The following is a 23,790-nucleotide window of genomic DNA, read 5'->3' as shown; positions in this document are numbered from 1 at the left end:
GTACTAAATGGCATATGGACTGGGTTCCAGGATTTCAGAGAAGGAGGCAGGATCATGAGGAGTCCTGAATATAAGAGAGTGAAAAGGCAGAGAATGTAGAACAGATGGGTAGATTAGGTGGTTTTTGGAAATGAGCAAGTAAATATTAGGTAAAATTTGAATTTGTAACAGGCTGTAAGTGAAGATACTAAGGATCCAAACAAGATGTGGATCAATCAAGCTGCATGGAATGGAGTGATAGCAGTTTATTGGTGGTCCATAGTGAAGAGATGACTCAATAGGTAATCCAGGAAACAATGAGGAATTGGATGTTGCTGCATGGATATGGAAGTGACAGATGCAAGAAAATTCCTGTAATTACTCGATCCAGCACCTACTCAAGCAACACACTTAATAAAAACAGAACGGGGACAGTTCAGGAAGTGTTGTATGATGAATGTCTGATGGAGGCTGCAGTGGTAGATGGAGCAGAAAGGGGAGTATTGTAGCTCTTTTTTTGCTTGGATCGCTATATGGGACTGACAAGGTTGCCTTAAAGGTAGGTAGTGACTGAATTTGAGACCAACTTACCACTGCAAGGACATTGATGCATCTGATGTAGATTGATGAGACTCTTTTCAGTCAAATGTCTAGATTTTAAGGAAACCATATTTCAGGGACTGCAATTAAATTAATTTTAATCAGGTATTGAGGGAAAAAATAATAAAGAAAAGGGCAGTGTACCATATTTTCAATATATCAGAATTTCTCCATTCCAAACGTCTTACCTGGATTCATAATTAAGCAGGTGTATAAGATTTTGGTTATGTATCCACTTCCCCCAACCCCCAGTGCCAGTTTATTCAAACCTTAGCTCTCATACATCACTCACACATCAGTCTTTTATATGAAATTTATATTATATAATATTAATATATATATATATATATATATATATATGTTTTTCGTAATCTAGATAAATCTCTAAAAATGGGCTTTTTATGTTTCTGGTATTTTTATTTGGCTTTTTTGAATATGTTTTCAGTTGTTATCTTGGCGGGTCATTTTTGTGCATGAATAAATAAAAAGAAAGAAACCTTGAGAATGAAAAACCTAGCAGAGCTATTCCTGTGCAGTTGGGGGTGGGTAAAGGGACTACATATTCCACAAGGACCTCTGAAGGGGGGAAGGCAAAGACATCTGCTCTTGCCAGTCTTTAGACAATAGGCTGTCAGAGATCTATTGGAGATCTTCAGGGTCTAAAGACACATTGCAGGGTCTCATTAAAAAAACAAAAAAAGCAATTGGTGAAAAAAAAAAAGCAAATAATTTCTAGGTTTAAAGGGAAACCTATGATGGCTACAATTGCCAATCTATACTGGAAGTTTGAATGATCTGTATGTTTTGTCGGGTAGCTTTGTCAAAAATCAAAACCTTTTCAGAATCTGATTTTTAGCACATTTTTGGATGTTTAGAATGCCTGGTCCCCAGCTGCTCAATGTGGTAATATCCACCAGCCCCTGTGACATAGTGGAATTCATAAAATTCTTTAGCTAGCTTAGCTCTTCAAAAAAGTTAATGCAGGTGAATGCATGCAGGTTTACAAAAAAGTTGTCACACTTCACTTTGGGCTTTGCACTATTCCCCTAACCTCTTGAGGTTCCCAGGTACTTTGTTTTGTTCTTCTATGTACTTTTTTCTGATGAATTTTGGCAAATGGCTTGATGGGTCTACTTCTTCCTCTTCCTTTCTTGTGGGTCACCGTGCTCAGGGGACTGGGCTTTAGCTCTGCTCTTAAGGTCCTTCTGCAAAGAATAGCAGCCTTGGATACTGAGAGCATCTTGTGCCCTGAGTATACTTTTCTTGGTAAAGTAGATTGGGATGCAATTAGGAGGCACTGTTACTGTTTTGGGCCCAGGACAGTGCTCATTTGAAGGAATGAGATGTTTTACCTGTGTCTTTTGTAAGTTTTATACGTATAGCCTTATCATAAAACACTATAGCCTTGTAGATTGTCTCTTATCATGACGACAGAGATCTCTTGCTATTATTGTTGTTTGTGCCCTTATCATGACGACAGAAACCTCTTGCTATTATTGTTGTTTGTGCCCTTCCAATACTATCTGACACTTTGCCAGTATGATTATGATCTTTATGGTGACTTTTTTCTGTTTTGCAGGAGTTCAGGTCATACTATCAAGGCTTTAGAAATAGCAGCAAGGTGGAGTCGGACACATGTACCGGCTTCATGGGCTTGAAGGATGATTTCGGTCACAGCTTTGGACACCTTTACGCAGAAAGCAGTAATTCAAGTTTAAGTGCAATTGTACCGTGGACTATACTGCGGAAACCCAGCATGGATAAAATCAATTCCAGAAAGGACGATTTGGACAAAGATATCTCTGAGGAGACCTGCAGCACCAGTGGTGACTCAGAAGAAAGCACAAATTCTGACAATGAGTTGGAGTTGTCGGGGAGACTTGTAGCTGAACCATGTAAGGTAACCAAACCACACAGACAGCTCTGTCGCTCTCCTTGCATTGAGCCATACATTCTGAAAAGGAATGAGATACTACAGGACCTAAAAAACGAGGAGGACCTGGCAGCAGCTAAGGAGATCAAAAAGCCACCTGACGTATCAAAGGAATACCAAACTAAACTGGACTTTGCACTTAAATTAGGATACTCAGAAGAACAAGTCCTTCTTGTTCTTAACAAGCTGGGTACTAATGCTTTAATCAATGACATTTTGGGGGAGCTTGTCAAGCTTGGTAGTAAGAATGAAAGTGAACAGAATGGAAGTGTTAATACAAATGTACGGGAACCATCGTCCTTTGAGTCCCAGAGATCGGAATCTCCTTTTCACCAGGAGGGAATTGATGAAAGTGATAACCTAAGGCCCATTGTTATTGATGGGAGCAATGTTGCCATGAGGTAAGTCAATACCGAATAGGGGGTTTAGGTTCCATATGTACTTAGTGGACCCCCCAGGTTCAGTGTTTAGTATCATTTGGTTACTTGAAATTCATCTCTGCTGTTATAAAGATGTAATTTTATCGGCTTTGTAATCATAAATACATTATTACTAGTGCACACAGTGTAAGTACCTGAATTTGACTTGGTATGAGCCTCTTGTATATACTGTACAGAAGAACTTACAATGGCAAAGGTCAAAGTAGAACGAGATAATAAGCTGTGGTGTGGTTTTATTGTCAAACAAGGCAAGTTAGGCAATAGTCTCTACAAAAACTGACTTTTTGTATATTGCATTTTACAGAGCTGTCACGCAGGATGGCTAATATTTTACATTCTCCAATTCTCAGTTGCTTAAAAAAACAAAATAGCGATTTCAAAATACATCCCAGTTCTAGTGATGTAGCCTTTGTTTGGCATTCAGTATTTATGAGTGTGCCAAATGCCCGTGACCCCACTATACATTATGGTTTAATCCTCCGGCTGTTACATCACCACGGAACTCTAAAGTTTGAATCAAATTGTGCTTCAAATTCTATTGTGCTGTCTCTTTAGCTAACCCATTGTGCTTTGTGAACCCTGTGTTGTGTTTTAAATGTGTCATTTAAAAAACATTTCAACATTATATACATAATATTAAAGATTTTAAAATTAATAATAAAACAATAAATGGCAACAATTTTAAAATAAAGTACTTGAAAAGCAACATAAATAAAACCGGCCCGCAACCATTAAAGTAATAATTTCAATATAGAAATATCTAATTCATAGTTTCCCTGTTTCTGATTGTGCATGAAATAATTGAACTGGTAATTTTCTGAAATTACATGTTCATATTAGTACTGTTATATCAGTTGAGGATTTTAAAGACATTTAGGGGCATTTGTGGAGAACGGACGCTGCTTTCCATTCTACACTGGACACTGCAATTATTCTTCACACTCAGGGTAAATGTTAGGTTCTATTCTTAGAGCCTGCATTGTTCCATGGTGTTCTCTCTATGATTGGATTGTAAAAGTTCAAACCTTAAAGGATAACTAAACATTTGTACTAAATTAGCGCTTTTAAACTGAAAATGGAACTATCTCTTCGTAATAATTTTAAAATCTCCATTACTTACATTTTTTTTTTTTAATGTTTTTGTTAGTTCCATTTTGTACTGCACCTTATATCAATATGTTCATTATCTAGTATTTCAGGTTTACTAACAACACCTTTGTAGACCCAAGGGGACCAGGGTTCCGGAAATAAAAATCATTCTAATAATTTTCTGCCCTTCTCTCAGAAACTGCCCTTGTCTGCAGCCACAACGTCAACAAAGCAAGGCTGTTTATGTTCAGTAATTGCCTGGAATTTTTATATTTTTAGCTGTGACAGCTGCCGGAAAATTTTTGGGCACAGGTTCAGCATTCAAGGTAAAGTTTATGTTTAATGACACTAAAAAGCTATCCTTATCCTTGAGAAGTCTCTATGTGACAAGCCTTGTTAGGAGAATCACAATAGATAAAAAGCCACAGGTTGCCACCACAGGTGCAGAATATCATTGTCCTTCCTATATAGAAGCGTCACTGTTTGATTTCCCTTTTGAGAAATATTATATACCAGTGACCTGACGGGTGACATTGAAGTTTCTGGTTGGAGCGATCCATTGTGATTATCACCAGGCATCCCCATTGAAAAGGCAAAAAGCTTTTTTCCATAATGAAAATGGATTTCCAGGTATCAGGCAATAGTATGCAAATGTCTAGTGGGTTTTCTGAAAATTGTTTTAGAGATTTATATTTCTACATTTTTTTTTTGTATTTCCAGTTATATCAAAGGCATTGATGTGCTAATGAGATTTAGGCGATGTGGAAGAGTGTGTGCTTATTGGAAAAGATAAGCTGTTAATGAGATGTTTATTAAAATCTGATTGAACAGATTTTATTTTACCAAACAAAAATATGAAAAAAGAACATTATACAAAAAAAAACAAAAAAACAAAGCAGTTCATATGCTATGTGACATTATTTATTTAAAGGTTTCATATACATTTGATCCTGTAACAGAAAAAGCCTACTTGTAATCTATCATTATTGTTTGTGCTATAAATGCAAGTTAGTTGTTTGCAGATTGGGACACCAGGGCAAACAGCCACACACATCTGTTTTTGTCCAATGTATCTATTTTATCTATTTATTATTCATTTTTGGGACACTATATATATATATATATATATATATATATATATATGGCGTATTTGCTCTTTTTGGTCCAGCTGTGGATATATATACCCCCTTTCGTCCTGTCCCAAGATACAGTAAAATTTTGATGAGTCCCCTGCGACAACCTCCCAATGTTATTGATCCTAACCTTAAGGATGTCTTCATCAGGGACCGAGGTAGGAGAGCTTGTAGCATGGTCCGTAGGGAACTTTTGACCAATGTTGTAGACAGAAGTTGTCAGGGAATAGAAGCATCATTGCTGGAAATTAAACCTTTGCCTTAGCTATCCACTATTTCTTGCAGCAAGTGGGTGGAGATCACCAAAAATGAGATTGAAGGCTTTCTATTTACACCAAACTAAAATATCAGCATTGGGTAGGCTGAGTGGAAGATTTGCAATTCAGGCCTGAACACATATATTTGCTTTCCTCTTCCTATCAGTGTATAACCAGATTGCCTCAAACATGGCTGTTTTTTTCCTTGGATGTAGGATGGAAAGTGCATCTAAATTCCATATAGCATTCAATTAATTATCTTTGTAATACGCTGATTCCCATCAGTGCAGTGAATAGAAATGCATGTGATAAGTAGTCATTGCTGTAATTGCATATGAGAGATCCCAATGTAGACAAGAAATCATTATGCTGAAATTGCTCTTGTAATGTCTCTTTCATCTGTTGAATTACAAGGAGCAATTCAGCTTCCGGAGAGATTTACATGAAATGAAAGAGAGGTTTCTGGATGACCCATTATTGTTCTTTTTACATTGGAGAGAATCGAGAACCTGAATGAATGTGTGTGGTTCCCCCATTCCCGTCAGGGTATGTCCATTTTTATTGCTTGGAAGTAATCTGCAATGAAGGGATATTTCCAGTTCACCGTTGACCAGTATTCAGCATAGTGGATCCCAATGTAGAAGAGGTGGGTATGCAAAAATAGGTGAAAGAGTTGAGATCAGTTTTTACCAACTGCGGATTAGTTAGGTTTTCCTTCACTTCCTACCCCTATACCAGACAGGAAGTGAAAGGAAATTTGTGGAGTAAAGGAAATTAATATCTTAAGTCCCCCACATACAAGCTCCAGTCCAACTGTACTAACTTTGTACTCTTACCTTGAGATTTAGTAGATTGGGTATCTACCTAGATCAGTCATTTAAAACTCTGGTTTCTCCAGAGGTTGCTAGAGGTTCCTGGAGATTTTTTTAGCTGTATGTGGGGCATGCTTTCCACTGAACACCAATGTAAGGTGTATTTTTCCATTGACATATTATAGTTTAAGCAGGGGTTCCCCATTACCTAAACATTGTTTTATTGATTTATAGGAGTAAACGGTTGACCTAAACTATCTTTATCCATTGAAGCAGGCACTATAGGCACTATATAGTTGCTGATTCTTCTAAAGGAAATAGTGTATTCATATTGTAATGTGTGTGTTCCAGTTTTGGTGACCGTCAACAGTGAATAAACAAACAAAGTGGTCAATTTCCCAAATGCAGACTACTCAAGGTCTACTCAATAATTAAAATCACAAGGTTGTTAATCCTTAACTTGCTACTATACTGAGTGCACAGTTTAATGTCACCCCAATGTTTTTTGGGTCTTCCTTCGAGCATCATGGCTTCCCCATATCCGTAAACTGTTAAATAGCTTTCACCCAAACTGGCCTTTGTTTATGATGGGGACATTACACTAAGACTGCGTAGGCTGGAGGGGATACACTTTTATCAGTGACGCTTGGGTGATCCTGGAATAGATCTGGTCAAGGATTCAAAACATTTGCTAGCAAATGGCAAATGACTTTTGAAGAAATCCATTCCAGGTTTGCTGTATCACCCGGTATCACCTAAAAGAGTATCCTCTCCAGCCCTGAAGAGCTTAAATAAATCCGGTCCATTGACCAAATCCATTCCATGTTTGCTACATCACCCAAGTTCTACCATGATAGTCTAACTTTTCTAGTTTTAGAGAGCTTTAATAAAACAGGCCCTTTGGTACAGGAAGGATTTTTTTAAAAAATAGCATTATGCAGCACTGGTGTTGTAGGAAGGGTGACCATGAGTTAGGCCCCATTTTAATTGATTCTGTAGATAAAATCGCACCTTATCAGGTTTAATTTTCTACATATTTAAAATCCTTCCCTGGGTTTACAGACCAATGCTTCCTTTTGCAAATCATTACATTATTGAGTAAAGAGATAAAACAAATTCTTTCTTCTCCACTTCATTTGTCAGATGCTGGTAAATATGTGTGAAATGAGGCAGAGATTTACAAGGACACAGAGGCAGCACTTGGGTTATTTTTGTATGCACATAGAGCATGTAGCTTTTTTATGGACTGAGCAAATATTCATGAAATATACAGCAAAATAATAATGCTGTAAGTTTTTATTGAAGGGGAATCATGTAGATTTAGGATTCATTTTATCACATTTTTTGAAGTTTGTAGGTTTGTAAACTGATTTTTATATCTATTTTTACAGTGTATACAATCTTTGTTTTACAATATACAATGCATTTATAAATGATTGCTAAAGCACTGCGGGTTAACCAAAAATATGGTACAAGAAAGCTGTTTGCTTGAAGAGTTTATTTAATCAAAAATTCAAACTAACAGGCTTTAAATGATTTGAAAATGAATCACTGTGTGAAAATAGAAGAAACCGTAAACGCGTAAAAAGCACCACATGGCACAAAAAAAAAAAATATTACTATGCAATATTTCTTCTTTACCTTACCTATTCTTTTAGTGCTGACCAAAAAGAAACCAAAGTTTTGAAGAGAGAGACTAGAGACTAGAGATTACTAGAGACTAGAATTTGGCATTACCAATAGCATTCAGTTCATTATTTTGTGTTTGTGTTGAACATTAAAACCTACTAAAGGTGCATAATACTATTATTGATAAGCTTGTTTCTGAAGATCTACATCATATCCCAATCACCCTAAGTTTTGAAGCATGAGGGTCACATTTATTTGCTTTTTCTGGGACAAAACCAACATTTGGGTTAACTTTGTTCCCAGCTGCACACCTTTCTTGATTGAAAGTTGACTTCCAGCATATAGGGTATGGTAAAGTTTGTAAATCCCCCACTGCTATGTGCAAGAGCTAAACACCTCCTGATTGACCCAGATTGGTCCAATGGGTCTGGAGAAGGAGTCCAAACCTGTGTGAACACACTGACATGCCAGGTTTGAGCCTACACAAGGCTTGGATCCCTTGTATTTGATGGTTGTATCAAGCAGTGCAATGAGTTAGAAAATGTGAATATGTATTGCAGAGGGTAAATTAATCTTTCTTTTACCCTCATGGGAAAATGAAAAGAATCACAAAATTTGGCATTTCTATGGCCTGCCATCAGAGCCAACCTGTATTGGCCCGGGTTAACCACAATTGTATCAGATGTCAGTCGATCTTGTCAGATTTTATTGACTCGGTGAACTACACTTTGCCTAGTTTACTATGTTGGCTTTGTCCTCAGCAAGGGAAGCTCCCTATAAATTTTGCAATGCAATGGGTAGCTCTGCTGATCAGTGGGGAGTCAAGATGCCAATACCAACCTATAATTCAATGAAAATCGGCCAGGAGTGTTCCAGAATTGCTTTCCATGCAGTTTGTGTGTACAAAAAAAATCATAAATTGTTTTTCATTCTCCATCTAATGTTGTTAGATGCTAATTCTATCTTCATGGGGGTTCAGACATCTGTCAAACTGCTAGTCACTACTTACTATTAGTAATAAAAAAATAAAGCTACATTTGTAGAAACGGTTGCACTCTTCATTTAAGGAGGAATTGCCTGATTAATCAAGCCAATAGAGGCCATTTTCCGATGCATTGTTAGATTTATATATTTCTACCAGAAGCATGTACTCATGGCATCCTTGGCTTAAACATCTTTTTACAAGCAACACAAGGCCCCTTCGGAAGGTGGTAAGAGAACTATACAGCTAAAAGTTTTATACTGTTTGGACTACTCTAATCCAGTCTTCTCCCTGTTTTAGTCATGGTAATAAAGAAGTGTTTTCTTGCCGTGGGATCAAGCTAGCTGTGTCGTGGTTCTTGGACAGAGGACATAAGAATGTAACCGTATTTGTTCCAGCCTGGAGAAAAGAACAGTCCCGACCAGATGCCCTCATTACTGGTAAGTGTCACTCTTTCATCCCACAACCAACTCAGAAACCAAAAAAGTTGGTTTCTCACTGCTGCTGCTACATTTGTAAAATATTTGAACAAATTAGGAATGTTGGGTAAATTCACCTTCCCAAGATAGGAAAAATATATTGTGGTCTGCAATATAGAAAGCAAAGAGAGAGGCACAGAACAGGGAACTCAAAATAAATCAGGAAGAAGAAACATCATGAAGTTACTGCTTGTTGTGGTTTACCAAACATGGAAATAAAACAAATGTATTAAATATATATTAGATAGTATATTAGCACACTGCTCTTGAAGTCTCAAAATATACCTCAATGTCATCTGAGTTTCCTTAATGAGGCTGTGATTTGGTTCCTTGGGGGTATACTGGCTTGTGGTCCAGACAATATCACTGGGTTTATTAGATTATTGACACCATATTTCCCCAAGATTTCTTTAGAAATCAGTTATTTTCACCCACACTGGTCTGCCATTCTACAAATATGATTCAGCATTAAAATAATCATCATACTTGTAAATAGCATTCCTCATTCAATTCTCTATTAGCTCAGGGTTCTGCAGTAACTTGTTGTATTCTGCCCAGCTATCCTCTGCTGCCCCTTTCCTACTCCAGTTAACCAGCTAGCTTTTAGTATGACATTTAAAAAGGACATTTGCCTATCTGCAGATGGCCTTCTAAAAATGTGCTGGGGTAATCTCGGTGTATAGACAGTGAATGGGTGGGCTGAGTACATGGTGCCACCAGCAGAAATAAACTGTGTCCACTGGCAGAAAACCCTGAGGACCCAACTAGCTTCCATTGGTAGAGAGGATGGTAGTATAAAACCTACAAAAGGATATGTGACTAACAACACGCCACATAATTTGTGGATGGTTATACAGTGCCCCAAGCATCCTAGGCCATGGATTATGGTTTGGCAGAAATGTAGCCTTGATTGTATTCCACGTGCTGCATTGTATTCCACGTTCAACTGCATCTGGTTACATAGGGCACCTATAGACACATAGACACGTGTAAAAAGTCCACCTAGGCAAATTGTGTCCAAAGTTTATAAGAAATGTAGTGTAAAAATACTGCATTAAGCTTAAAAGATTTCTTTTTATCAGATCAAGAGATCCTGCGCAAGTTAGAAAAGGACAAAATCCTGGTGTTTACACCATCCCGCCGAGTCCAGGGCAGAAGGGTAGTATGCTATGACGATCGCTTCATAGTGAAGCTGGCATTCGAATCAGAAGGCATTATTGTATCTAATGACAACTATCGGGACCTGGCCAATGAGAAACCCGAATGGAAGAAATTCATCGACGAAAGGTTGCTAATGTATTCATTTGTCAATGACAAGTAAGTTAATTAGCCAAAAGAGAAAACAAATGACATACATTATATATTGTGGCAGAGACAGGCAGTGTGAATTAGTGTTAATTTGTTTTTTTTACAATACTGTAGCTTTCAATGTGTGGTAGAAATGAGTAGTGGATTTGCAATAGCTAAAACTCAATTGAAGGTTTTCTGAAAATTATAGAAACACATTTAGGGTGCAGTAAAATGTAAGTGCCTAAAGTCTTATTGTTGGTTTGTTTCTTAAAGCACCTCCAACTCTCCTGAACCTGTCCTCAGCAGTAGTCTACAGCTGTGTCAATGCAGCGGACTCTCAGCAGCTGTCCAACACACCAAATCTGAGTCAGAGCTGTAGTTTCCAATAAGTTATGCTCTGCTTCCTCCCAAGTACAGTATTCAGCGGGGTCGGCTGCTGCATAGAGATCACTGATCTCACAGTGGAGCAAAATTGTTGAAGATTATACCTTTGCAATTAGTATTTGCTGGGGGACCTAATCTTTTATTAGTTTGTTATACCAAGGACACCAGTTGCAGGGTATAAACTTTCCTTCATGGTTACAAAATCCTAATCTATCTGCCTTGATTTCAGCATATGTCACTAAGGGAAATAAATGAGAAACCCAACAGGGAGAGTGGGTTCACCTTATTATGGCCACAGCAGGTTGTCAGACCTAAAAACGCACCGGAAAAGTCCTCAGATATGCAATTCCACCTTCTGGCATCCAGCAGAGACTGAAATGACAGCTGTTGGTGAACTGTCTTCTTATAGATCACTTATAATTATTAGTTAGCTGCTGACGTACTAATGGCTCATATGCTTCCCATATTATTCCTCTTCTACGTGAAATATGATTAATTCACATGACGCGTTTGCAGGGTGACAAGACGCAAGCTGAGCAGAAAATGAACTCCATCCACGTGTGTTCCAGTACCAAGCTCTATAAAATTTCATCTCAGATAACAATCGAATTACTTCCTTTCTGTAATTTACTTTTGGAATATTTTCAGCTCCTACCAAGCATTAATAAGTTAAGAAACCTTGGACCTTGAATCCTTCATTGTAATGATATTAATTGTCATCAATGAATCAGTAATGACTTTTTTATGGGCACCACTCACTGGGTAAAAAGGAGAGAGAAATTGAAGAATGTCATTGTCTTCTTGTCTGCAGTCTGTACAAAAGCTGCTACCTAAATATAACACTAATGATGCCATTGCTTTATCTGTTCTCAAACTCAGATAGCTGTCGGATACAGAGGTGACCTGATGAGTTTCTAATTAAATATAACCTGTGCTGCACATTAATACCTCATCACAAATGATAAAAAAAAAGTCAACAGATTAAATATCAATAACAATCTACATTTAAATAAATGGAAATGATAAATCTATGTACACTGAACTGCCCACGTGCAGCTCACTGTACTAAAACAACCATCCCGGCATTCCCTCTGACCCCTGGGAATTAATAAACTCCTACATGCATGTGGGGGAATTAAATTTTTCCGAACTGGCCAGTAAAAAGGGATGAAAATTGGGGACTGGGTGAAGATTGTGGCACCTGGGATTGAGCAAGGACAGATGTGGCTAAAAAAAAGACGATTAGGCAGGTAAGTTTATCTTATTGCAGAAGGGGCATCCCCTGTCCCTTCTGCAATAAAGGATCTCTCCCTAAGACAACTGTACATTTAGTCAAATTTGGTTTACAAAACCAGAAAATGACTCTTTATATGAAGCAGCCTATTTGTGGTCATGAAGGATTGGAGTTGGAGAAGCCCTGAATTAGACTATGATAAAATACTTTTGGGAAATTTACTAAAGGATTTTTGGCTGTTCGCTTAGAAAAGTGAATAATCCTGATAAAATGAATATGAAAAGAATACAGAATGAGGTGAAGATCTGCTGGTTTCAGTCATCCATTCATGTGCCAGCAAAAACCCCATTTCTTTCACCTGCATTGAATCTTACCACATTCACTGTTTAGGTCAGGGAAGTTAGTAATTCTATGCATAGTTTACCATCAGGATTTATAATACAAATGTGTTTTTTGTACAATATAATGATTGCTATTGATGTGCTCCTTTTTGTAGGTTTATGCCTCCTGATGATCCACTGGGCCGGCATGGACCAAGTCTGGATAATTTTTTAAGGAAGAAGCCTGTTCTCCCTGAATACAAGAAGCAGCCGTGCCCATATGGTACATCATTCTTTGCTTAAAATATATTGTTTGGTTAACTGATTGTATAGTGTAATTTTAGTTAAAACATATTTTGAATTATTACCGCAGTATTTAATTAGTAAAAATATAATCTGTCACATTGTAACACATTTGCTCCTTCATATATTTGTATTAAAATGTTTGAATTGCATTATATCCATTAGAGGGCTCTCAGTGGCTTTAATATATTTATTTTATATATTTCTTATCCATTTATGTAAAATTCTCAGCCACATAGGTAGTTTTGTTTTTTTAGCTCGCTGGAAATAGTAACCTTGGGTTACGACCATTGTAAGCCTGCAAACCAGGTATCATATGTGCTAAACAATATACCATGCACATATAACGACAACTACATAGAAATAAAATTTATGAGTTCTACAAAGATTGTTAGCCAAAAAAGCTACATGTGCGCATCCAAAAAACTTTATGATGACCTGGCTTTTCAAGACTGCAAAACACACCACCCATGCCCAAGCACTGGCTACCTACCCTTTGGACAATTGAACAAGGGAGTGCTCTTAATAAGCAGGGGTAGACAATTGAAAGGTTAGCTTTGAGGGGAAGGCTTAGCCCTGTATTGTAGGAAGTCCAGCCATTAGTACTAAAGTTACTAGGTAAAAGCCAGGTAAGTGCACAGGCTTTACTAGCAAAGGAAAAATCAATACCAGGAACTTAATGTTTATTGCCTTTTACTTTAAAGTTCATCTGGCAGATTGGTTTGCTTTAGGACTTTTCCTCTCTTTACTAGGAAAAAGGAAAAATTACATTTGTATTCATGTTGTTTAAACTAAGTCCTTTGACTAACTCACTGTTAATGAGAGGGCATCATTTTTTGATCTTAATGTAATAAAAACAAGCTTGTTTTTGTTCTCTGGATTTAATGAATAAACAGCTTGCCTACTTCTAGTCTTATATGTGTTATATTTAAGTGATGACAGCCAACAATGAAACCCAATTATTATTTTTTCTTTTTCTTTATAGGAAAAAAATGTACCTATGGGCACAAATGCAAGTATTATCACCCAGAAAGGGGCAATCAGCCACAAAGGTCCGTAGCTGATGAACTTCGTGCCATGTCTCGGAACAACATAGCCAAAACTGCTGGTGAAATCGGGCTAGTGAAGAGCAACAGTGTGCCTTCAAATACAAAGATTGACACCAGCTCAGACGTAAAGCGCTCAGCCCCAAAGAGGCAGTCAGACCCTAGTATACGAACTCAGGCTTATGACTTGGAGGAGAAGCTTCCCACCAAAAACAAGTTGGAGACTAGGTCTGTGCCATCTTTAGTTAGTATATCAAGCGTTAAACCCCAAAGTACAACTCCGTCTAGAAATGGAGCTCTTGCCAATGTACATTTACCATCTCAGGACCAAGTACCACCTGGACTTTACTCTCCAATGTTACTGGCAACAAAGAATCATGGGACAATCCCATGTGACCAGTACCCCAAATGTGAATCCCCTGTGGATACTGGATATTATTCTATGATGAATGCTTATTCAAACCTCAGCATCTCTGGAAACCGGAGTCCGGAACGTCGTTTCTCATTGGATACAGATTACCGGTTAAGTTTTGTGGCTTCTGACTGCAGCAGCGAAGGTAGCTTGAGTTGTGGGAGCAGTGATTCCTACTCGGGTTACAATGATCGATCCTATGTCAGCTCCCCTGATCCTCAGCTGGAAGACAACCTGAAATGCCAGCATATTCACACGCACAGCCGGACAAATCCTCAAGTATTCCAAGGCTACCATGAACCTTTGATGAGAGTCCAAAGTTATGGTCATGAGCCAGAGCCAAAGCACCACCACAAGCCTCCACCGCCGTACATGCCATTACCACCCTTGCATCATGCTGTTGCAGCACGTTCAAGCTGTCCAAATGATTACCATGTTTCTGCAAGCTCACCCATGTCAAAGAGTGGAATTATGGGTAGATCACTGGTTTCTACAAGAATGGAAAGCATCTCTGATTCCCGCTTGTATGAAAGCCCTCCTCAACGGCAGCACAAGATATACATTAGTCAAGAAAGCCCGAGAAATGGTGACCGGGTAAATTATCCTGTTGATCCCTATGGTTATCGACCCGGTTACCCAGTATCTGGTAACCCCTCACAGCCATGTTATGAGCAGTTTGCTTTTCAGGGCCCACTGGAGAACCAAGACCCATCTTGGAGGGTTCCATACTGTGGCATCCCCCAAGAACTTCCACGATTTTCAATCACCAGAGAAAAGATCTTTGTGAACCTGTGTAACATCTTCCCGGCAGAACTTGTGCGCATTGTGATGAAAAGGAATCCACATGTCACCGACGCCCAGCAGCTCGCAGCAGCCATTTTGATGGAAAAATCCCAGTGTGGATATTGAAGATAATTACAAACAAAAAACTATACACCTTTTGCGGTGTGAAGTTTATTTCTTTTGTTCAGCTATTGCTGAAGGAGGTTTGCTACAATAGCATTTGTAATCTCCTTCTCAGGGGGTTATATAGTAATTCATTTATGTTAATTATAGAGCCATGCATCTTTTGTGGTCACACTCGAGTCTTACTTGTGCTCAAGATTTGTATTGAGAAATGAAGGCTCATTTACAGCACAGGGTTATATCTTCGTATGAAAAGCATAGAGTTATTTTCCTTTTTGTAACCGCTTTGGTAAATTGCATAACCCTTGGCCTTCGTAATAATTTTATAAACATAGATATTTATTTATATTTTGATATTTTGGTGCATCAGGGGTTCCAAAAACGCACTTTTTATTCCTCTGATCATTCCCTAACAAACCAGCTTAAAGCACCAGTCCCTTTTAAAGACCAACAGTTTTAAACTACTGATCAAAGATTCACCGGTTAACCAAATTTTACTTAAAGCTGAACTCCAGGCAAACAGTTACATACTGGAGTGAAATATATATATATATATGGGGGCTGTTTCACCTCCCAAAAATTGTATTTTCATTCTACCACTGCTAAGATTTACACAGCTCTTGCATGTCATAATACTCTGTGGCTGGTCAGAAGACTTATAGTATGAGTTACAGGTCTTGTCCCTTGTCCAGCCTACCAATAAACCAGTGTTTCACAACTTTTTTTTAACATGGGGGAACCCTTGAAATAACTTTCAGGTGCAAAGGAACCCCTTCTATAATTACTATTCACTGCACAGCATGGTGGTCAATGGAAAGTATACCTCTTACATTGCTGGCCAGTGGAAAGAATATCACTCTTACAGATAACCAAAAATATCATCAGTGTCACTTAAACTGACTGAGAACCACAAACTGCTCATTGTTTAAGGAAACCATAGCCATCCTTGCAGGAACCCTAGGGCTCCACAGAACCTTGGTTAGGAAACAATGAGCTAGACAGGGAAAGGAAAAGCAACTGATTGATGAATTTGTCTCTTTGTCCTGTCCTTACAACTGATAGGCTCCTTGTGCTACTTCTTAGCCTGAGCTCCACTGTTCACAGACTGCTGTAGGCCTATAATAAAAATAAATAAATGTATTGATTAATATTTAGGTACAGAGCTGCACTAATTTGCTTCTTTCATGACTGCCTAAAGTTCAGCTTTAATGTAACAAAAGTAATTCTTTATTCTTGTAAAAAAAAAAAATAATGTAAAATAACACTACTCATCAGGACAATATTAAAGAACGCTTACTTCTTACACTTACCTTTAGCTTTACTAAATTAAGTTATTCTAATTATATTTTTTGTATTTATTTTTTTATTTTGTATCCTGCTCTTCAGTTTAGTTTCTAGTGACGGTATGCAGATACTCAAGGACCACTTGTTATTATCGTGATCAACTAAGTAAAAAGGGACTGCTACTTTAATTAGTGGGTTTACCCATACGCGTAGCTTATTACTTGAAGCATTGTAACACTGTAGACTCTTTTGTGTTTCATGATTTTTTGTTTATTTAATTTTATTTTTTGTTTTGTAAAACAAAGACCAAACAGCACTGATTTTTTTACGTATTTATTTTGTTTTGTACTTTAACAACTAACATGGCTTACAATATATCAATCATTTACAAAGAACAACACTTTTTATTGTGTATTTTATTGTTACTTTTCTATTCTTTCAGTTTCTTTTTTTTCTATTTTATTGTCAGTACATTTTCATTTGTTTTTTTTTTTTTACTATATTTGAGTATCTGCTTAACACTGAATTGTATATTTTAAATGCTTACTTTAATATTGTAGAGTCAACATTAAGTTTTACAAATGTATTTTACAAAAATCTCACGGCTGTTTTAAATCAGGTCTTCAATTTCAGCTAGTTTGTAAGAAAGAATGGATATTTTTAAAAGGGTAGGGTTATTTTTTTCTGTTTTCGTCTGATAAAGTATTTTTGTAATTACTTTTTATTTAATGGTCTCCCATCATTTCATTGCAAGTTATTTGAAAATAGGAAAAAATTATATTATTTGGAAATTCATTCTTTTCAATTTATTAAAACTTTAGCTTTATAAGGGTGACATGAATTATTGTTTCTTATACATATAAGGCCCACACCTTCCCTATATGCATGCTAATATATGGCACAGGAATTCAAACTACAGGAAAAGTAGGTGCCACAGTAATTTTTTTTATATCCTAAATAACTTTTTTAATTTTTGTTATTATTTTGTTTTGTATTCACAAAAGAAGAGTAGCTAATCAGCCATTTTTTTCTAGTCAAAGGCTGAACTCCACCTTGCCTATCTTTATTTGTCCTCTCCTTACAGACCCTTTCTCCCTGCCCCAGGGTTGTGACACCACAGGTAATAAATGCTTAGATTTTTGTTGATACAATTATTAGACTGTGGCTGGGGAATTGAAAGATTGGGTAAAAAAATACCTTTATCGTGGAGTTTAGATATAAAGCAAACTTTGTTTTGCCCGTTTAAGGCCGATAAACTGGATTGCATTAATTCCTCATATACACCCAGCATATACTTCCACTGGGAGCCAAAGGAATTTCAGAGTATATTCAGATATAGGAAAGCATGTGATTTACTTTTTTTACTTGATATGCAGCGCTTTAGAAAGCCCATTGTCATTCGACTAATGTGAAGGCATTTACAGCATTCAACAAACCACTCAGCCTGGAGTCCTCCTTAAAAATGACTTCTGAAATACACCAAAATTACTTTTACAATTGCAAAGTCATTTTCTTACCAAATCTTCCCTTGGATAACTTGATTACAAAATTAATATTTCTGACTCATTACTGTATATTTTGAATGCTGCAAATACTCTGCTTTAATCATCATCATTTTTATCACAATCATACCAAACTTGTGTGCTCAATGGGTTTGTGTCACTAGTTGTTTCCCCAAGTCAGGAGAAAGCCAAACAGCACTCTGAAGAATCCTGATATATAAACTCCTAAAAGATTTTCTGCCCATCTATACACAAACCCTAAACATAATTCTTTTTACCATTTGCTGTGTCAAAATACAGCCTGATTTCCAAATATCAACCCCCAATCTTTAGATGAGACAATCACCTGTTTGTATATACTGTAAAAGCACAACAGTTCTGAGAGCTAAAACTGTGATCTACTTTAGGATTTTGTTTTTGCACAATTTTCAACAAGGCATGCACAAGAATCAGTTCTGAAATAAATATTCAAATTACAAATTATTTTTCTAATACTGTTGAGAATATTGAGTTGGGATGTAATTAGAAAAATTATTTCTCTGGGTGTTTTTTTCTACAACACTAAATTGCTAAACTCCAGCCCTATTTCCTTCAGTGTTGCATCTTTGTACGAGCTTTTCTCTTGGACAGAATTCGTTTGGGGTAGGTTCAGACCTGCTTCAGGTCAATCAATTCCACGCGGCTTCCCTCGGCCACTGTCATTCGTACTGTACCACTAGTTCTTAAAGATCCGGTATCTGCAGTGAGTTGTAATGTATTGCTCACTGCTACCCCCATTCATTCTTTACTTTGTAGAATTTCTGTAGCGGTTCACTGGCATGAGGGACTGGTAACTCCACCACAAACTAAATGCCAGTCTGAACATAGCCTTACTGATTTCACTGCACACTGTGAGCTTTTTAGAATGCTGCAACAAGTCTTATATAGCCCGTCCTATTTCTTGGTTAGAGGATATCCAGCATCATCTACGGTAATTCTGTCCTCTGCAGCCCAACTGGTCTGCTCCTTCCATTCACTGGATTTCAGTTCTTTTTATCATGTAAGTTCGGCAATATTGATGGGCGAACATGCCCAGGTTACATGTGCTATGGGTATGGTGAACATTTTTTAAAGTTTGCCAAAACCTTTAGGTGAGCCTATTGAGTAAACCCCAGAACAGCCTCTATTGGAAGCGTATTGCTAAGGACATAGCAGTGGGCATCCCAGTTTGCTGGCTGCTGGTTATTGGGTTAGTACTAGTCCTGGCCATTAGGTTAGTACTAGTCCTGGCCACTGGCTAGGAGCATTCCAATTCTCTATGTGTTTTAAAGATGCTAATTGCAACTTCTAAGGTGGTTTTTCACCTCAATCTCCACCATAGACTTGAATTGCGTTCTTTACACAATTTTAGGCACTGTGGAGGTCTGGAAGTGGGAAAAGAAAAAAACATACTGCTTTACAACTTCAAGCAAACTTCTGCACCCGCATTTGCAAATGCATAACAAAGCTGAGTGGTTACCACCTATTACCATAGTTTTTTTCTGTAGTTTTTAACCACTAGTCTGAATTCAGCCTCTAAAGCACATCTAATAAATCAGGTTTGCACTGTGCAGCAGTTTTTATATATTTGTGACCCCAGCATCTGCAATCCTTGGCAACAAACTGAGATCTGAGTTGTGTACAGGTCTGCAATAAAAATGCCACTGGAGACAGATTTATACTTCAAACAGACACAAAATTAAGAAATGGTCATGGTGGGTTTTATTTGGTTCTTCATTGTAGGATAATTTATCCAACATTGTTTCTGGCTAAAACTTCTAGAAGAGGCAACGGGCCAATCACAGGAGCAGTAGGAAGGTCTGAGAAAATGTTGACCTGGCCATGGGCATTTTAATTTTTCTTTATAGTTAAAGAAAAGTAATTATAACCATTATGTACTAATCATACAGAAGTAACTTATTTTCTGGCTGATGGACATCATTTAGACTCCCAAGTCTTACTGTTGTAGCCCTGTAATCATTGAGTTTCAGTTCTTTCAATCATCCGATGAGCTGCCTAAAGAAAAACATCAACCTAGTGATGATGTCATTGTGTCTAAAATAAAGCATGCAATGAAAACTGAAATGTTTTATATATTCATTTCATTAGCATGTTGAAACAGAATAAATGTCAGCTTTAAAAAGTAAAATACATTTGATTCATACATAACAGATTTATATTTAGGGGCTGGTAAACTTATAGGACAAGTTTTTAAAAAGTCAGAATGCTGTCAAAGAACCAGAAGCAGCCAGCATAACACTAGACGAGTGCAGAAAGCATTAGCTTGATTCAGAATTTCTGCATAATCAACTGGTATTTCATTGTTCATTGTGCAGCAAACCAGTGGGGAATATCAGCCCATTTCTGAACTCCTTTGTAATACTTTGAATTACAAATAGAAGTTGATCATGCAGCGATCATGAATTGACTCAGTGCCTGGCAGATGCTATTGCCTTGTGATAGTTTCCATGGATTTGCAGGTACTGTCTAAACAATGGCTGTTGGTGTCTGATTTATTCAGTATTACTTCTGTGATTTCATGTTTGAAGTTTATAATAAAAAGGGTAACAGCTAGAGATATATGTGAAAGTTCCCGTACTGGTATGAATATTGCAAACACTGCTATATAGGTGAATGCCACCTATTGTGATCTCTAGCTTCTGCTTGCAGTGGATGTGATTCACACCACAAACAGAAAGTAAGAAGTGTCTAAGAAAATATCTACCTTCAGACTTGAATTTATGTCATTCTTGGCAAACTGAGTGGTTTTGTTAATTTGTTACATAGGATATTATTGCACCTAATGGCCAAGTAACAAAATCTCATACTAGATCACCTCAAGCCACCTAGACTATGTACTGCCTTATACTCATCTTCACCTTTCTCCCCCACATCTCTATAGAAGGTATTGCAGATAACAGTTGTTTTATTATATAGGAGAACAGAGCATGTAGCATTCCCCCAGGATGAATGTGCATAATCTGCAGAGAAGCAGCAACTGTTGTCATTCTGCTGCTACACAAGGGACACAGCTCATTTTCTTGCATCTTACTATAGTGTGACTCCCACTGGTACATCCCCATCTGGGATCCCTCATTTCCATTCCCTGGACCACATTATGCACATTCCTATCTTGCTCCACAGGGACACACACAGAACTACTTTTTTATGGGGGGGGTGACTACTTCTATTTGGAACCCTGCAAAGATCTACAGGCATTCTATATTACATGCCTTTTAACTCTTCTGAAAAAGCCTATAACGGCAAAATGCGTCGGGTTCAAGACGACTGCAATCTTTTTTGGATCCTTTCCTAAAAGTCTCTTTATTGGTGCAACAGCAACACTATATCTAGTGCCATTCTGCCCCAATTCAACTCCTAAATATATAGTGCATTGTACCTTCACATTTAGAAGGAAACCCTCTACATATGCTTTAAAAAGCTGTTAAGTTTTGTTATCGGTGAATGTGAGTAGCAAAAATTTATTTTTTATTAACCCTGTTCCACATGCATTTTTAAGCAAGTTTTATCATTTGTGAAGTTTAATCACTCCAAGGATTTGTATGTTTGTAATTTCTAATTTTTTATTGGTTGTCATCTAATCTATTCATGTATTAACTGTAAAAATGCAATTTCTATTAGCCAAGCCTATTGACCATATAAGATTGGCCAGTTTCATTCTTCTAAGTTGAGAAACTCTCCTCTAACACAGAAGGCTTAAACAAAAAGCTATGGAGGAACTGCGACGTTCAAGCTCTCCTATGGGCACAAGAATGGCCTGTTTTAGAGGGTCATGAGTATGTGCACAGCAACAACCTGATTTCACATATAAAGCTTCAGGGTTGGTGCATGATAGAATATATATTATACAGTTTATTATACACGAACATTGCTTGAGGTCCACTTATCCTGGGTGGCATAAAGGCAGTCCAGACTTTTCTTTACTTGGAACACTCTTCTAACTCAAGGAAACCTTTCGAGCATGGGCTCTGTCTGTTTGGTGACGTGCACTAAGTTGGATATGCGTTATTCAGTTCCTGCAGGAGCCCAGAGATCAGTTGTGGAAGTTATACAAGCCACCTCATGACTTTTAGGACCAATGGCACAGAAGTGATCCTGCTTTGCAAACATCTAACTATCAGATGTCACTATCTTGCCCCTTTAGAAGGAGTCTTTGTTATCCAACCTCATTTATAAAATCCATAGACTAAAAAGCATAACTGACTTTATCCAAATGTAATTCCATTGCCATGACAAGTGTATGTAGATAGTAACTTAGGTGGAAATTTCACTGAATCAGCAAGAGACAGAAGAAGGCCCATGCCAATATATAATTTTGGCCCAATCCCTTTAAATATTGCTTTTGCTGGGGAGCTTGGTCTGCAATTAAATGTATTGATAAACAGAGGTATGTGAAATAAAGGAATGCATATACCGAATAGTATAATTACAAATTTTAAATCCATACAGTTACCAGAATACACTATTGTTCAAATTATGGGCCTTTAGTGTTGAGATAGTTGACTGACATGAGCAATGGAAGAGAGAGGTAAAGCAAAATGTTAAAAAGTGATTCTGCTATATAAAAACAACTTGGACTCACATTATCGCCGGTGTGTCCAGTGAGTCTCTAAAGTTTATGCTAAAAGAACTTCTGATTGGAGCTGTAAAATATCTCCCTAATATACCATAGTCTAATGCAGATGTGCTAATACACATCCATTGGATTGAAAAATAGCAGGGAGACACATCAAAATTCTGAGTTTTTGTACAGTCTTTTTGCATTCAGTGACCCTCCCCAGATGCCCAAATGATGATCTCCTTACAACCATAGGTACCTGTGTGGACCATGTGGTGGCTGCTCCATTTTATAAGACTTCTCCTTTAATTACTATTTCATAACCAATGACTTGTTGGTCTCACCCTTCACTAAAACCCACAAAAAAACATCTAGGGGATTGATTTGTATTTTTTTTTAAATATTTGCACAGTTACAAAATACCAAATCCTCTCCCAAGCCTATCCAGCAAAAAGTAAATTGCCCATTGTCTTAGGTTAGCAGCTAGAGTACCTCATACTTTGTATATTTTATATACATATATATATATATATATATATATATTTTATATCTGTGTCCTATCTGGCAAATTGGAGTAGTAAGGTGCAGAAACTATAAAAGTAACTAGAAACCAGCTTTTACTTGGCTGACCATACCAAGCCATACCAATTACGGGCCCACAAAGGCATACAAAGGTTAATAAAGCATTAGGGCTTTGCTGTGTGCCATGGATTTTTTTTTTACTTGTATGGAGGAATAAAAGAACAGACTAATTTTTAGGAACTAAATGGTCAGTCCATCTAATTCTTTTATTCCTTTTTTTTACCCATCACCAAAAATCTTTAACATGCCAAAGCCATTTTCAATATTATAATTATTATTAAACAGGATTTATATAGCGCCAACATATTACGCAGTGAGAAGGAGAGGACCCTGCCCCGCAGAGCTTACAATCTAGAAGGTGGGGGAAGTTTCGCACAATAGGAGGGGAGATTTGTAGTGGTGGGAAGTAGTGACGGTTTCAATAGACAGAAGAAGATGGGTAATATTTTCTTAAAATAGCATCTACTAAACCTGCTGTGAAGGTTCTTATTAGGTTGGTGTTTTCACCCCTTTACACAGACCTTTATTGGTGACTAATGGGGACTTTATGTCCATTGTAACACACATTATTCAGACGTGGTCCACTACTGTCACCAA

At 37.4% G+C, this 23,790-nt stretch overlaps 1 protein-coding gene across 1 annotated transcript in view; it reads left to right on the top strand.

Moving 5' to 3' along the window:
* Positions 1–17,348, top strand: part of ZC3H12C (zinc finger CCCH-type containing 12C) — a 35,694-nt gene extending 18,346 nt beyond the window's left edge. The window contains exons 2-6 of the mRNA XM_072405310.1: positions 2,159–2,913; positions 9,155–9,294; positions 10,416–10,650; positions 12,738–12,844; positions 13,850–17,348. Coding sequence (XP_072261411.1) covers positions 2,159–2,913; positions 9,155–9,294; positions 10,416–10,650; positions 12,738–12,844; positions 13,850–15,231 — 2,619 coding nt within the window. The 3' untranslated portion in view covers positions 15,232–17,348. The remainder of the gene's footprint in view (positions 1–2,158; positions 2,914–9,154; positions 9,295–10,415; positions 10,651–12,737; positions 12,845–13,849) is intronic.
* Positions 17,349–23,790: the final 6,442 nt, after the last annotated feature.

Source organism: Pyxicephalus adspersus, chromosome 1 (assembly GCF_032062135.1).
Source record: "Pyxicephalus adspersus chromosome 1, UCB_Pads_2.0, whole genome shotgun sequence".
Taxonomy (NCBI): Eukaryota; Metazoa; Chordata; class Amphibia; order Anura; family Pyxicephalidae; genus Pyxicephalus; species Pyxicephalus adspersus.
The sequence above is the reverse complement of the archived record's forward strand: the minus strand, read 5'-3'. Positions and strand labels throughout refer to the sequence as shown.